The 16,201-nt window shown below is 38.8% G+C and overlaps 1 protein-coding gene across 3 annotated transcripts in view; it reads left to right on the plus strand.

Moving 5' to 3' along the window:
• Nucleotides 1–16,201, plus strand: part of LOC111183251 (regulating synaptic membrane exocytosis protein 1) — a 189,844-nt gene that overhangs the window by 116,988 nt on the left and 56,655 nt on the right. For all 3 annotated transcript variants that reach the window (XM_022590440.2, XM_022590437.2, XM_022590445.3), the window contains one exon: nt 8,842–9,077. In XM_022590440.2, the coding sequence (XP_022446148.1) occupies nt 8,842–9,077 (236 nt within the window). The remainder of the gene's footprint in view (nt 1–8,841; nt 9,078–16,201) is intronic.

The following is a 16,201-nucleotide window of genomic DNA, read 5'->3' on the forward strand; positions in this document are numbered from 1 at the left end:
ATGAGTTTCTACATTGTCTATTACCATCATTTCATTGATTCTACAATGCACACTGGTCTGTACTTTATCATATATGAAATCCGTATGTATTTTACAATTGATGGCATGACATGGTTTAATTAGCAGCATTTTTCTTTCTTAAAAATCCATAAAATAATGCGTATCTTGCTACTGATGACATAATTGATTTGATTCAGTGCATATAGATTATCCTCCCACCTTTGCCATATTACGGTGAGTTTTGTCACACCAAGTCATATGTGTAATTTATAATTGGGCCAAAGCAATATCACCACGAGGCTTTCCTTGCAGTACCTACCAGTATGAGGTCCCCCAAATTCTGCTAAAGTTCAGGATATGACCTTCTTCATTACCTGTAGTTCTAGGACCCTGTAAGCCATGGAACAAATACTAGACCAGTTCTCTGTGAAGCCTTTGTAGGTGTGCAGTCTGCGTATGAAGTACAACTCTTGTCCCTTAATGGTAAGCTGGCCATCCCTGATTAAATAAAATTTGTTCTCAGCTAAATATTTAAGATCAATTAGTCATTTTAACAGAAAACTAAATTCTAATCTTGCATTAATGTAATATTTTTCAGTAAATGACTCATAGACCTTCCCTATTATATTATGAATATTTCCATCAAATAGAGATAGTTAGTCAAAGTTCTGTTTTTTTGCTCTTTAGACTTACTGTTTAAAACTACAATAAACCAGGTAAATAATTCACTTTTCCTCAAACCTTTTGACAGTTTAGCGTATTCACCCAAGTTTTGTCTTTTACTCTCCTCATTCATATTCCAGGTATTTTACTGTAAGAAACAATTTCCTTCTTTTCCTTTGGTAAATAAAAACACATCTACTACCTTGAATATGTCACATATTTTTGTCACTTTTTTCTAGTTTAGAATGAACCATCCATATTAATTGCAACTTTTAACCTAAGCTTCTATTTTGTAGAGAAAACTTGGAGGTAGATAATGGAGCATAACAAGGCTGTCTGTCATAGGCAAGCAATGAAGCAGCCTAGCAAGTTACAGCAGACATAATAAAACATCCTACAAACAACCCAATCAAAAAATGGGCAGAAGACCTAAATATACATTTCTCCAAAGAAGACATACAGACATACAGATGTCCAAGAGGCACATGAAAAGATGCTCCTCAATAATTCTTTGCTAATTATTAGAGAAATGCAAATCAAAACTGCAGTGAGGTACCTCCTCACACCTGTCAGAATGGCCATCATTTTAAAATCTACACATAATAAATGCTGGAGAGGGTGTAGAGCAAAGGAAACCCTCCTGCACTGTTGGTGGGAATGTAAATTGGTACAGCCACTGTGGAGAACAGTATGGAGGTTCCTCAAAAAATTAAACATAGAACTACCATATGACCCAGCAATCCCACTCCTGGGCATATATCTGGAGAAAACCATAATTCAAAATGATACCTGTACCCCAATGTTCATTGCAGGACTATTTACAGTAGCCAAGACATGGAGGCAACCTGAATGCCCATCCATAGACAGATGAATGGATAAAGAAGATGTGGTATATATACACAATGGAATATTACTCAGCCATAAAAAAGAATGAAATAATGCCACTTGCAGCAACATGGGTGGACCCAGAGATGATCATACCAAGTGAAGTAAGTCAGACATAGAAAGGCAAACATCATATATCACTTCTATGTGGAATCTAAAAAAAAAAGATACAAATGAAACATTTGCAAAACAGAAATAGACCCACAGACCTAGAAAACAAACTTATGGTTACCAAAGGGGAAAGGGCAGGGGAGAGATAAATTAGGAGTTTGGGATTAACATATACACATTACTATATATAAAACAGATAAACAACAAGGACCTACTGTATAGCACAGGGAGCTATATTCAATATCTTATAATAACCTCTCAGGGAAAAGAATCTGAAAAAGAATATATATGTACAACTGAATCATTTTACTGTATACCTGAAACATGGTAGATTAACTATACTTCAATTTAAAAAACTTCAAAATAACTCAATAAATAAAAATAAAACATCCTTACAACCCACAGTATCCTATAAAGTTGCAAAGATGAAGATAAAGCTTTGCATCATTCAGAGGCAAATCCACTGTATAACTAATTAATCACCTGGATTACGTTTAAGCTGACACTCCAACCAACTTCATTACTGTTGATATCAGAGTCTTTTCAGAACTATAGGTCAATTTATTTATTACATAATTCTACATTTTCACAATCTTAAATGTTACCGGAAGAAATGTTAGCCTATCCAATAAGTAAAATCAATATAGAAAATATAGGAATTTCAGATTCACTAGTCTGCTCATGAGAAAACCAACCTAAATCTTAAACAATAAAATAAAATTTTGTGCTCGTATTACATACTACACTGATAAAATCTGGAATAAGACATAATGCTGCCTTTTAAAAATTTGAGTTATAATTCACATACCATAAAATTCACCCTGTTCGATTGTACAGTTCAGTGGTTTTTAGCATATTCACAATTAGTTGTGCAACCATCACTGCTGTGTAATTCGAGAACATTTTTATCTTCCCCCATAGAAACCTATAACCCTTTGCATCACGCCCCTCCCCCCTCCTCTAGCCCCTGGTGACCACTAATCCACACTTGTCTCTGGATCTGATATTTTATTTAAATGGAATTATACAGTATGTAGCCTTGGGTATCTGGCTTTTTTCATGGAGTATAATGTTTACAACTTCATCCATGTTTGTAACATGAATCATTCATTTTTATACGTGATAATATTCTATCGTATGGATGAAGCACATTTTGTCTCCATTCATCAGTTGATGGGCACTTGGGTTGTTTTCTCTTTTTAGCTGTTATGAATAATGCTGATCTGAACGTTCCTGTGTGAGTGTTTGTATGGATATATGTCTTCAATTCTATTGAGGACGTACCTAGGAATGGAATTACTGAGTGGTACAGCAACTCTAGTTTAATTTAACTATGTTTATGTTTAACTAAATTGCCAAACTCTTTCCAAAGCAGCTACATAATTTTACACTCCTGCCAGCAGTGTATGAAGGGTCCAATTTCTTCAGAGCCTCATCAGCACTTGTAGGCATCTCTTTTTTACTGTAGCTGTCCTGTGCATGTGAAGTGGCCTCTCATCGTGGTTTTCATAAAGCTTTTTTAAGCCAAATTTATCAAACTAGTTTGATAGCTCAAAGGATTCACTTTGATTGTGGATTTAGATTCTTATATTAAAATTCTTTTGAGTGAGCCATTTCTTGAAAATGGATTTTTCTTGAAACACAAGCATATTCAAAGTATTAGAAGTTCAGTTTCTTTTTTTCTCTGGGAATTCCTTAGTTAACTATATGAGAATTATGTAAGTACTCATTGGTCTACATAGATCAATCAGAATGGGAGCTCTGTTCAGTTAATATCTGTCTGCCCAAACCACTATCCCTAGGTTGCAGAGAAAGTAAGAGATTTTTTTCACCAATTGAAAAGACTGTTTTTTCTTATAAATTTATTTATTTTATTCATTTTTATTTTTGGCCGTGTTGGGTCTTCGTTGCTGTGCGCGGGCTTTCTCTAGTTGCGGTGAGCGGGGGCTACTCTTCGCTGTGGTGCGCGGGCTTCTCATTGTGGTGGCTTCTCTTGTTGTGGAGCATGGGCTCTAGGCGTGCAGGCTTCAGTAGTTGTGGCTCGCAGGCTCTAGAGCGCAGCCTCAGTAGTTGTGGCGCACAGACTTAGTCGCTCCGCAGCATGTGGGATTTTCCCGGACCAGGGCTTGAACCTGTGTCCCCTGCATTGGCAGGCAGATTCTTAACCACTGTGCCACCAGGGAAGTCCCGAAAAGACTATTTTTTAAACACAAAGAGAACTAGCAGTTTCTGTTTTATCAACTTTGACATAGACAGAAATTGACACAGAAACCTAACCCTAGAGTTTAAAGGGCTGTTCTTTAGTGTGGACAAGACATTTTCTTAAATGATGTGAACTTTTGTAACATGCCAACGACCAGACATGCAAAAAGCCAAACAAAGAAGATTTTCTGTCATCCGTCACCCAGCTCTCAATTCATCCCTGAGGTCTGCCATCCAACAGGTTTCATCCGTAGACGGATTCCCTGTTGTTGCTGCTACTGGTGAGGAAGGTATTATCCATCACAAACAGAGCAGAAGAAGGGACAGATTTACCAAGACCCAGAACCAGCAGCAAACAGAACAAAACCAGAGTCAAAAAAAGAAAACAGAGACTGGAAGTAATGTTCTGTTGCCTCTTGATATTAAATCCAGGAGCGAGGAAAAGGCATCCTTGGGCTCAGAGCCTTCATGGGGCACCATGCTCAGAGGTCCAGCAGAAGTCCATCTGGGCATTTTGATGGGACCTCCAACACTCTCAAAGCATAATTCTCAAAATTAAAACGTAATTGTTAGAAAAACACATAGGAAATGTCAGAGTTTTAACTCATTAGTGAGAACACTGACAGGGTGACAAGCTGGTTCCTAAGATGATGTACATATAGACATACATATATAGTCATTGAAAAAAAAAAGGGAATGCTGAAACATTATTCAGTTCGATTCAAAACTGGATAATGTTCTCTAGATCAGTAAAACCCTAACCTTGAGGTTATCCTCACTACTAAGTAGTGGTTATTTGCTCCTTATCAGTTATCTTCAAGTTAACATCTAACATACAGAGTTATAAAATTTGGGGACCGTAATTATTATAAGAGTAAATAGTAAGTCAAAAAATGTTCTATTCCCCCAGAGAGTCAAATGCCCTTAGGCCCTTAGAGAGCTTATTAGTTAATCCTTAAACATGGCATTAACATGTAAGGCCATTTTTTTCTTAATCTCATTTCCAAGTTTAGATATTTTTTTCTTAACAGAAACGAGGCAGTTACTACTCTGAGCAACTGGGTGATTGGAGTGTCTTTAATGTGATATGGAAGTTTAGACAAGGAGCAGTTTTTTCCTTGGGTTGAGCACATTTTTGAGAACCTTAGCAGTTCACAAGTAGGTGCGTAAATCTAGAGTTGAGGGCTGAGACAAGGTGGAGAGAAGCCCTGGGAATCAGCATCACATAGAAGGATGTAAAGCTTGGGACCAGATGACACATCAAGGGAGCAGGTCTCATGTGGGGAATAGAGGTCAGGGTTGGGAGGGTTGAAGAGCTCCAGTGTTTAGTGGTGAAAAAGAATAACTGTCCAGGGCTTCCCTGGTGGCGCAGTGGTTGGGAGTCCGCCTGCCGATGCAGGGGACGTGGGTTCGTGCCCCGGTCCGGGAAGATCCCACATGCTGCGGAGCGGCTGGGCCCGTGAGCCATGGCCGCTGAGCCTGCGCGTCCGGAGCCTGTGCTCCGCGACGGGAGAGGCTGCAACAGTGAGAGGCCCGCGTACCGCAAAAAAAAAAAAAAAGAATAAATGCCCAGCCAGGAGGCACTAGGTGGGAAAATCTATGAGAATAAAGCATCTCAAGATCAAAAGAATCAAACGCTTTGTCACATGCGTGGTGTATTGAGAGGTCGAGAGGGTAAAGACTGAGAAACGAGAGGATTTTGCTACATGGAATAATTGGTGACTCTGATGAAAGGAAAAGGCTATTGGGTGAGGCGGCAGGGACAAAGCCCGCTTCCGTTTAGTCCAGAAGAGAATAGAGAGAGAGGACGTACAAACAACTCAGGTTCTTCAGCAAAAGGTCAGTAGCTAGGAGAGGGGGTGTCAAAGAAGGAAGGTGGGTTTTTCATTTGTTTGGTCTTTAAAGGTGGGTTATATCACAGTCTATTTGTATAGTGAGAATTCACTTTTTTTAACTTCATCAGTTCACAGCAATGGGAGGGATGCTACAAACATTAGTGATGCATAAGGTGTGTGCTGATATAAACTATCCAAATCTTAACGTAACCGATACAAAATATATCAGAGGGCCGGGAGACAGCAGTCATGACTCTCCAGAGACCCTGAATAGCTTTATAAGGCAGAAAGCCTTACAGTGCATCTTGAAGGATTCAGGCACATCTAAATGACAGGAATAGTCTTCCAGGCGATTGAAGCAGAACAAATAGAAGGCTAAGAAATAGGAGAGTAGAAGTAGATTTGTGCTAAGACTATGACCTTCACATTGATTTAATTAATCTGGGTGGTTAGACCCCCCCGCAAACCTCTCCCCTCAGTTAGGTAACAGAAGAATGGAAAATGCCCTAACACGTTCCACTTAAAATACGGTGTTCTAGATTCTTCAGAAAGCTATGCACTGTCCCAGATTACATAAGAATACTTCTGAGCTTCTAAACAAAATATTTTATTTTTTGAGGAAAAATTGTGTCTTACTTATTCACAAAACTTTTTTTAACATAACTTCTTAATTCACCCCCCACAAATGGTAATCATTTGCTGTATAGATTTCTCTAATTATTTTTCAGAATTTTTATTTGTTGACATTGTAGAACATTTCATGGCTGTAATTAAGTATCCATGAAAAAACTTGTGAATCTTCCTAGCTCATCTTGGATACATTTTCATAGTAGAACTATTATAGAAAACATTTCCCTGTTCTTTCAAACTTCTCTATAACCTAAACAACACTGTCTAAAATTTCACAATAGTTTTTTGTGTGTGCAGTGATTTTTAAAATACAGATTGAGAGTTGTGATGTAATTCTGTTTTCACGGGAATATTGTGGAGAAAACAGTACATGTTAGTTTATCCATACTTTACTGTAAAGGTAAAAACAAGATCACCGAAGAGAGGTTTTCAATAACCACTGTGGTGAGTGTGCTAAGGAGATGAAAAACTCGCTGGTGTTTGATTGAAGATGGATATTATGATGGTGAAATTGACCAAATCCTGTCATTTCTGTATATCTTTCAGCAGAATTGTGCTAGTAAAATAGTAGAAAAAGCAGGTACTAAGAGTAGACTTAAGGAGGGTGGCAGAGTTAGGAAACACATTCAAATGAATAGGTGAGAACACGAAAGAAATTGACCGTAATATTTATCCGGAAAGGAAGTCCACTAAAGTTGCGAATATAAACCCCACAGGAATCAGTGTTGAATTGGTCGTCTGTAAAGCTGTCATCATTACCGTTTGGAGGAGGAGACTGCATAAAACGCATAGCAAGATTACTAGGCTTGCAAATGGCTTTAAAAACTTTTGAGTTAATGAAAAGATGATTAGAATAAATTGAAAGAATATGAATACCTTATTATTGTCAGGTGAATGTTGACGTGGACCAATTCAAGAAACGCAGCTAGGGATTAAGCATTCCAAATTATTCCTGTCAAATCAGGTCCCAGTTTCCATTCACTGTCGCTGAAGGGATCCTAAGGTCCAAAAAGTCCTGTCTTTTCCATGGATTCTGAGCCCCTGCACCAATTTTCCTTTCTGCTGAAGCACTCACTGTGTATATGGCCACAAACATGTTACGTGATCTTAAGACTTTCTGTTTTACTGTTTCTAATCATATTAGGGTTTATTCTGATTTGCATATGAAATGTCATCACTTAAAGAAGCTATATTCAGTAATATATTTCATTTTTCCAAAGAAGAAATATAGAAAATCAAGGTGGTGGTAAAGGGCATGTGAGCCAGTTTTTGCAAATATTTTGAGGGCACATAAAATTAAGAGGGTCATTTCAGAGATATCAAACAGGTCTTTATTGGACCAAAAAAGGGATAGTCTAAATGGATACTATAACTGCATATGCAGAGCAATTAAAAAGACTGGAAGAATCCTACCATCCCTGACCACCTCCCCAGTTGCCTGCCCTACCTGTAACTCTGACTCACAGACACTCATGTACTTTGGCAAATAGAAAGGATATTTTCCCTCAACCTTCTACGGTACCTGAAACTCTCAACAGTAGTTTATTCATTTGGGAGAGAAGTACCGTGATCTATTCAGATAACCTGATGCAATCTCAGAACATAGACAAGTAAGTTTTGCAGAAGAGGACAACAAAACAAGGAACATCTGGACCCAGAGCCTGCGAGTTCGGAGAGTTGAAAGTTGAAAATGAGAGGAAACGTACGTGGAGGCGATGGGGCAGAAGTGGGTGAGGAAGGAGGAAGGAGAAGCAGGGCTTGTCTCCTGAACAGCATTTCCGAGACTCACTCAGCCTCGGATAGCAAAAGAGATGCCTCTTAGCTGGAATCCCAAAGAGAAACCAGAACAAACACTGGTTTCATTTTTTAAACCTTGTCGTGTGGCAAATTAAGAGTATCCGTTTTGAACAATATTTTTTCCTCAGGAATGTATATGGACTTTTCTCACTGATTGAACTATTTTAGCTTTTCTCTGAAAGTAACAGAGGAATTATTTATAACATTGGTCAGTAACACCTCCCCATTTGTAGCCTCGGTTGCCTTTCTTTTTACTATCTTCAAAGAGTTTATAGATGATGCCTTGAAATGCTCTTGTTTCAAGGCACATCTGGTAAATAAATACTGGGGGGGCTTCCCTGGTGGCTCAGTGGTTGAGAGTCCGCCTGCCGATGCAGGGGACACGGGTTCGCACCCCGGTCCGGGAAGATCCCACATGCCGCGGAGCGGCTGGGCTCGTGAGCCATGGCCGCTGAGCCTGCGCGTCCGGAGCCTGTGCTCCGCAACGGGAGAGGCCACAGCAGTGAGAGGCCCGCATACCGCAAAAAAATAAATAGATAAATAAATACTGGGGGCGGTGATGTGACCTTAGAATATTTATAGCTGTAGGACAACTATTCAGCCGGGTTTTCCCTCTAAAATTTTGCCCGGATTATTTCAAAATAAGTTAGATTTAAAGTTTTGATTATGCTGACCTGTAATTTATGGATGCATATATGTTTTTACTTTGTAAATATAGTTCATTTACCCCTAAAATGCAAGGCAGACGGATGGGGACTTCAGGAAGAGCCATCACCAAGAGCACGAGCGTGAGTGGAGAGATGTACACACTGGAGCATAATGATGGCAGTCAGTCGGACACGGCTGTGGGCACTGTTGGAACAGGTGGGAAGAAAAGGAGGTCCAGCCTGAGTGCCAAAGTGGTTGCCATCGTGACTCGAAGGAGCAGAAGCACGTCCCAGCTAAGCCAAACAGGTGAGTGAAGTGAACTCAACTTACACATCTCAAGTTCTCACTGGAGAGACAAATGTCAACCTTCATGCTATGGCTTGGGATGGGATTGTACAGTGTACGGATTCTCCTTTCCAAAGAACGTTTGTTTCTCTGTTTCTGGAAACCTGTTCCATGTGTGGGTTTTTTTGTGTTTTTTCTTTTCTGTACAGCTGTCTAACAAGGTATCATTTGTCAATCCCTGAAGTGGTCAGGTATTTCGTGAAAAAAAAAAAGCCGTGTTTACAAATATGCAAGGAAATGCAAAGAAATCTTAAAGAACCAAATTGGTTGAAATACAAGAAAAGCAACAGGATTCTCCTTTTCAAAATATTCCATAATACAATTACTTCTAATTTAGGCTATCTCCATATTGTTTTAGAAAAGAAGGTCAGTTGTGCAACTTGAAATACAGTCTTCAGGGGGCTGTGTGAATGTAATAATTGAACTGTGACTGTTCTATTTTCAATGCAAGTAAAAACCCAGCAGTTATTTTTACTCTACAAAAATGGGTCAGTGGATTCATGCAAAGAATAATGTCAATACAAATTTGAGTTTCAAACATTTTCTACTGCTTATAAATCTTAAAAGCTTTATATCCTCAGGGTATAGAAAAAAGCAAACAGAAGGGAGGATGATTATTTGTGTATTATCAAATACAAAAAACTGCCTAAAATTATATAACATTTGATCATACATGTTAGACAATTCATTACTAGGCTTAGCACTACGGAAAATTGAAGGTAAGTGAAATATTGAACTGATTTAAATTGTCAGCACCTGTTTCTCTTGCCATAACCTTAGTTCCGTTTATTGTTCCTTAAGAGCGAAAGTCTTGGCACAAAATTTACTTAGACTAAAAAACTTCCATGAAATCCTTTTGATAGTTAACTTGGCATCCTGGAAAGTACTTTTTTTTTTTGAATTTTACAATTTTATTTTTTTATACAGCAGGTTCTTATTAGTCATCCATTTTATCCATATTAGTGTATACACGTCAATCCCAATCTCCCAGTTCATCCGACCACCTCCACCACCCCGCCACTTTCCCGCTGGGTGTCCGTACATTTGTTCTCTACATCTGTGTCTCTATTTCTGCCCTGCAAACCGGTTCATCTTTTGTATGCGTTAATATACGATATTTGTTTTTCTCTTTTTGACTTACTTCACTCTGTATGACAGTCTCTAGATCCATCCATGTCTCTACAAATGACCCAATTTCATTCCTTTTTATGGCTGAGTAATATTCCATTGTATATGTGTACCACATCTTCTTTATCCGTTCATCTGTTGATGGGCATTTAGGTTGCTTCCATGACCTGGCTATTGTAAATATTTCTGCAATGAACATTGGGGTGCATGTGTCTTTTTGAATTATGGTTTTCTCAGGGTATATGCCCAGTAGTGGGATTGCTGGGTCATATGGTAATTCTATTTTTAGTTTTTTAAGGAACCTCCATACTGTTCTCCATAGTGGCTGTATCAATTTACATTCCCACCAACAGTGCAAGAGGCTTCCCTTTTCTCCACACCGTCTCCAGCATTTGTTGTTTGTAGATTTTCTGATGATGCCCATTCTAACTGGTGTGAGGTGATACCTCATTGTAGTTTTGATTTGCATTTCTCTAATAGTTAGTGATGTTGAGCAGCTTTTCATGTGCTTCTTGGCCATCTGTATGTCTTCTTTGGAGAAATGTCTATATACGTCTTCTGCCCATTTTTTGATTGCATTGTTTGTTTCTTTAATATTGAGCTGCATGATCTGTGTATATATTTTGGAGATTAGTCCGTTGATTCATTTGCAAATATTTTCTCCCATTCGGAGGGTTGTCTTTTCATCTTGTCTGTAGTTTCCTTTGCTTTGCAAAAGCCTTTAAGTTGCATGAGGTCCCATTTGTTTAGTTTTGTTTTTATTTCCACTACTCTAGGAGGTGGATCAAAAAAGATCTTGCTGTGATTTATGTCAAGGAGTGTTCTTCCTATGTTTTCCTCTTCCTATGTTTTCTTCTTCCTATGTTTTATAGTGTCCGGTCTTACATTTAGGTCTTCAATCTATTTTGAGTTTATTTTTGTGTGTGGTGTTAGGGAGTGTTCTAATGTCATTCTTTTACATGTAGCTGTCCAGTTTTCCCAGCACCACTTATTGAAGAGACTGGAAAGTATGTATTTTAAATTATGTCTTCTACTGGACAAAGTGACAAATAAATTAGAGATAGGGAATTTTGAGCCGTTCAAAAATTGAACTAATGCGCACAAGCTGTTTATCAAAACAGAGGTTTGTCTCTCTGAAAATCACAGGATTAGAATGGCCCTCGATTAGCGAGCATTTCTGATGGTAATTCCTCTCCGCCATCCCATGGGGATGAGCTGTTCATTGTGAAGGGGAATCATTTGTCTTCCTTGGGCTCAGGTTCCTTCCTTAGGAGTAGGAGTTGTTTTTCATTTCTTTTACTTGTTTTGTTTTTGACCGTGGTGCTTCTTGGTTTGTAATGTTCATGCAATACATGATGCTTTCCAGTGTGGGGTGTGGATGGACTTTCACCACCAGATTTCAGATTACTTTATCCCTTGGATGATATGGAAATTCTCTTTGATGTCCTTTTAGGGAGCCAGGGTTTCCTGCAGGTTCGGGGATGACTTATCTTCTTCCCCAGCCTCCACAGTCTGTCTCTTCTTATTTTCCCTGATAGTTCGTTCCCTCTCTATCTTTCCCTGGTTGAGTAGAATTACATTTTCTTAGAGTAAAGCACAGCAATAATTAAACATAAGAACTGTACCTGAGGCACAGCTTTGTAGGTAATAGATTCAAATGATTGTCATTGAAACACTCAGCCCCTTTGCTTTGTTAGTTTAAATTTTATTCCAGTTACAGGCATTGCTGAATTTCGAATAATACCTACCTTCCCAAAAGTTGCATTGTTAGTAACGTGCATGGAATTACCCCACTTTCAAAGATTAGTTTGCAATGTACAGGAGCGAAAAGGATTACGAAGCCAAGATAACAAAATAGTTCTAGCCCAACGTGACTCAAGGAATAAACTCTAACTTTCTCTCTGGGGCTCGGCTTGCCTGTTTATTGGGTGGATTGGACTGAAAGTCGTCCTCTGAACTTCCCAGGTATAAGAGTTTATGTTTCTCTTTCTACATCATAATTGTACCTTTTATTTGATAACCTGTTTTCTCATTCTTCTTAATCTTCCCAAAGCAAGTGACCAGTGGTGACAAACCTCAGTTATCACTGTTCTTTATTTCACTGGATGCCCTGGTTTTTCTCCCTATTCCTTCTTCTACAAGTGATTTTTCCCCCTTTATCAATGATTATATGTCCTCTCTCCTGTGAAGAGACACGAAAGTTCAGAATTCTCATTCTAAGAAATCTTGTTTTTTATTACTTCAGCTTTTGCATGTGATCATCAAATCTGTATTCCAATTTGTCCTCACCCAAGAAATATTCCTTAATTTTAATTTCCTATAAGAGAGCCTCTTGGATGGCCTACTTTAAACAAGCGTAGCACTGTCACAAATCTGAATTTCCAGCCCTTCCTTTCAGTATTACCACAGTTTTTATAGTTACAAACCTTAGAAGAGTTTTCTACTTTAAAAATTTTTCACTCAACTCTCTCTTCCCCAGGTCCATCATCCCAGAGAAAACTATGTGATATTTGTCCAATTTTAAGGAACACTAATATAATTGATTTAAATGTCTTTAGTGTGAAGTGAATCCATTAATCTGACTGGTGAGGCTTTTCAGGGGGCCTTCTAAATGTATGGATAATTAAGACAGATTTTTTTTAATTTAGTTTATTGGAGTATAGTTGATTTACAATGTTGTGTTAATTTCTGCTGTACAGCAAAATGATTGTTTTTTATCCATCTTATATATAATAGTTTGCATCTTCTAGCCCCAAACTTCCGATCCATCCCTCCCCCACCCTCCCCTTGGCAATCACGCGTCTGTTCTCTGTGTCTGACTCTGTTCCCTTTTTTTGTAGATAAGTTCGTTTGTGTCATATTTTAGATTCCACATGTAAGTGATATCGTATGGCATTTTTCTTGCTCTGACTTACTTCACTTAGCATGATCATCTCTAAGTCCCACCATGTTGCTGCAAATGGCATTATTTCATTCTCTTTTATGGCTGGGTAATATTCCATTGTGTATATGTGCCACATCTGCTTTATCCATTTAACTGAGACAGATTTTCTAATGGTGTCAATTAATCAAAGATTGGGAAGAGGCAAACAGCATTTCTTATCTATTAAAACAAGCTGGGTGTTCTATGGAATAGCATGTATTATGTTTAATGTAAATTTTACTTGTGCTTAATGTAAAAAAAGACTTTAACTAAAGGCTTCTCCAGCGGTGAGTCTCCAATCCACCCCATGCGCCCTGGATTACGGGCTCTGTCTCCTCTGCCACACAGATGATAGATAATCAGGAAAACAAGAAGCATTTAGAAATAATGCTTAACCAGCTCTGTTTAGAATGGGAGATTTCAAGCACATCGTTTTTCTGTTTTTGTTTTCACGTAGCCACAAGTTTGCTCACGGAGTATATTTGATTCTTTGTTCAAAATAATAAGTAAAATTTATTTCCAAAACTTGAAAAGCATAGTAAACTGTATATACAGATATATTTATATAGTAAATTACATTTGTGACATATAAATGTATAAAATTTACCTTGCTTTTCTATGTAATTTGTTGTGTGCTTCAATATATTTACTGTGCTTTTCAATTATATATAATTATTTATGTGGAATATTCCAAGTATAAATAACATTAATATTTTAAAGTCACCTTTACCACAGTATTTATTCATAATGAAAGTAGGAATAAATTTGTTAATATATTTTTTAACTAGGAGAGTGACAGAAACAGGAAAGTTTCCAAAAATGCTACTGCTGGTAAATGGCTTCAAGCAATCAAGTACATAACTCAAAACCTGTTCAGTACACAGCTACTGAATTAGATTGAAAAGGGCATGAGGTATGGAAGGAAAGGGAAATTTTAAGAAAAAGCTCCTGATCCAGGAGCTTCTTGGGACTGAATGAAGCTCTGAGTAAACGTAGGGCCAGGCTTTAGGATGTGAGGGAGGTTTTAGCCTTTGTAGGTTTAGATGCCCGGCCTGTATAGTGTGAGGTTTGCCTCACTATGAATGAAGCCTTTATTGAGAACAATCACCCCTACATACACCCTTGTAATTACCTACAAGTAAAGATAATTATGATAATAAGTATCATAAGAATGATAAGTATTCATTTAGTCTAAGTGACTAAAACCAATAGATTTGCATTTCTAGAGCTGTTTCCATGTACCTCTAAGTTATATGTGTACACGTTTGTGTGTATAACTTCCCTCCATGATTGATCACAAAAAAATCGTGATTAGAACTTATAGCTTTTTTGAAGAAAACACCTATAAATGTAAAAGCATCATTAGCACTATAGACTAGAAATTACTTCATTTACTTTATCTCATATTGTTGAAGAACTCTATCTCCAGGATTATACCAGGGACAGTGGGTGTTTCAAAATTAGAAGTAGCATCCCCGATGGAAGGAAATCATTCACACTTGAAATAAACAAGAATCCAAGAACTAAATAAGAAAATGGAAAGCCAAATGCCAAACATAATAAAACCCGGTGTACCAAAGGAAGTGGGAAGACAAATGGGTCAAAGGTCTAAATTTCCCAGGATAAGAACACATGCAGAATTGAGAGCTGACCGTGGCCTAACCATTTAATATAATCATTATTTTAAGTAGATTCGTATCATTTTTTCCTACATACTGGCAGGATTTGGGTAGTTATGCACTGATTAAATTATGGAAAATGTTGCAGGACTCTGTTATACTGTCAAATAATTAAGAGTCCATTATCATGTACTAAGAACATACTAAAAAATCACTTCTAAAAAAAACATACTAAAAAAATCTTTCTTTAAGAGTAGATATTTTGTGCCTTTCCAACATTTCCCTCCATCCACATCTCTTTGTCCCCTGTCCAAATCACTTGAAAATGATTCAGAGTCCCTCTGAGTAGAGGAATCTGAGTCTATATATAAAAATACCTTCCAGCCATGTTACCTTTCTGGTATATTCTTCCTCTTGCCCTGTGTTACACCAGGGTGTGTGGAGCAGGGCCCAGGTCCCTACAGGCTCCACTGGCTCCAGAGGCCCGGCTAAGCCTTCTTCTGCCCTCCTGCTATGGCACATTTAGCATCATCTGTTGTAGGGTTTAGGCATTTACAAAAGACTGAAGATTTACTGGTGCCTTCCCACTGCCCTGTTTTCCTGCAGGAACCCCTGAATCAGGGAAGCATAAAATAGTTTTGTGGAAATTATTAAGAGGCTAATAATTGTGTGGAAAGGAGAAAAACACAAATAGGTATTTCCATAAATTTTCAACCCAGCCTATGAGCACAGTTTGGCTCAAGCAAAGGTGTATGAAAGGACTGTCATGGGAAATACATTTAGGAAAAAAGGTTGGGGCCAGGTCTTAAAAGCCCTGTAAGGGACTCTGCTCAGTGTTTGATGGAGAACTTTTAATGGAGAGGATAGAAGAAAGGAAGCTGTGTTCCCAGAAGCTCAAGTGGAAGCAAGATGTGCAAAATCGGCGAGGAAGCAGAAAGGTCAGGGTGAGGCTAACGGATGAAATGAAAAACCGTGACGTGGGTGGAGAAGGAACCATGGAGGTGGACGTGAATGAGCTTATTCGGGGAAAGGGGGCGGGGCCTGAGTGAAGAGAGGACAAGGTGAGATGCCCAGGAATTCAGGAATAACTGGTGAGGGAATAGGAGGGCGGGGTGCGGGATCCAGGGAAAGGGGGAGTGAGCAGGGAGGCGCAGGAACGGATCCTAGAGGGGAAGGACTTCCCGGAGTGGTTGCTTAACCCACAGAAAGGCGGAAGAGGCCAGGGAGTGGGATAAAATCCTCGGATTTGGGGCCAGAAGGGTTGCCCCTGACATCAGTCTGCCTGGAGCAGTGAGGAAGGTTGGGTGTGCCTCAGTGTGGAACGACCCACCAGGGGTGGAGCCAGTTCCTCTCTCCATGCAGTCCTCATTCCACCTGGGACCATCGTCTCAGAGACTTGGGATGGGACTCTTGTC

This window comes from Delphinapterus leucas, chromosome 12 (assembly GCF_059928025.1).
Source record: "Delphinapterus leucas isolate spDelLeu-1000000601 "Yukka" chromosome 12, BTC_Dleu_Yukka2, whole genome shotgun sequence".
In the NCBI taxonomy this organism is placed as follows: Eukaryota; Metazoa; Chordata; class Mammalia; order Artiodactyla; family Monodontidae; genus Delphinapterus; species Delphinapterus leucas.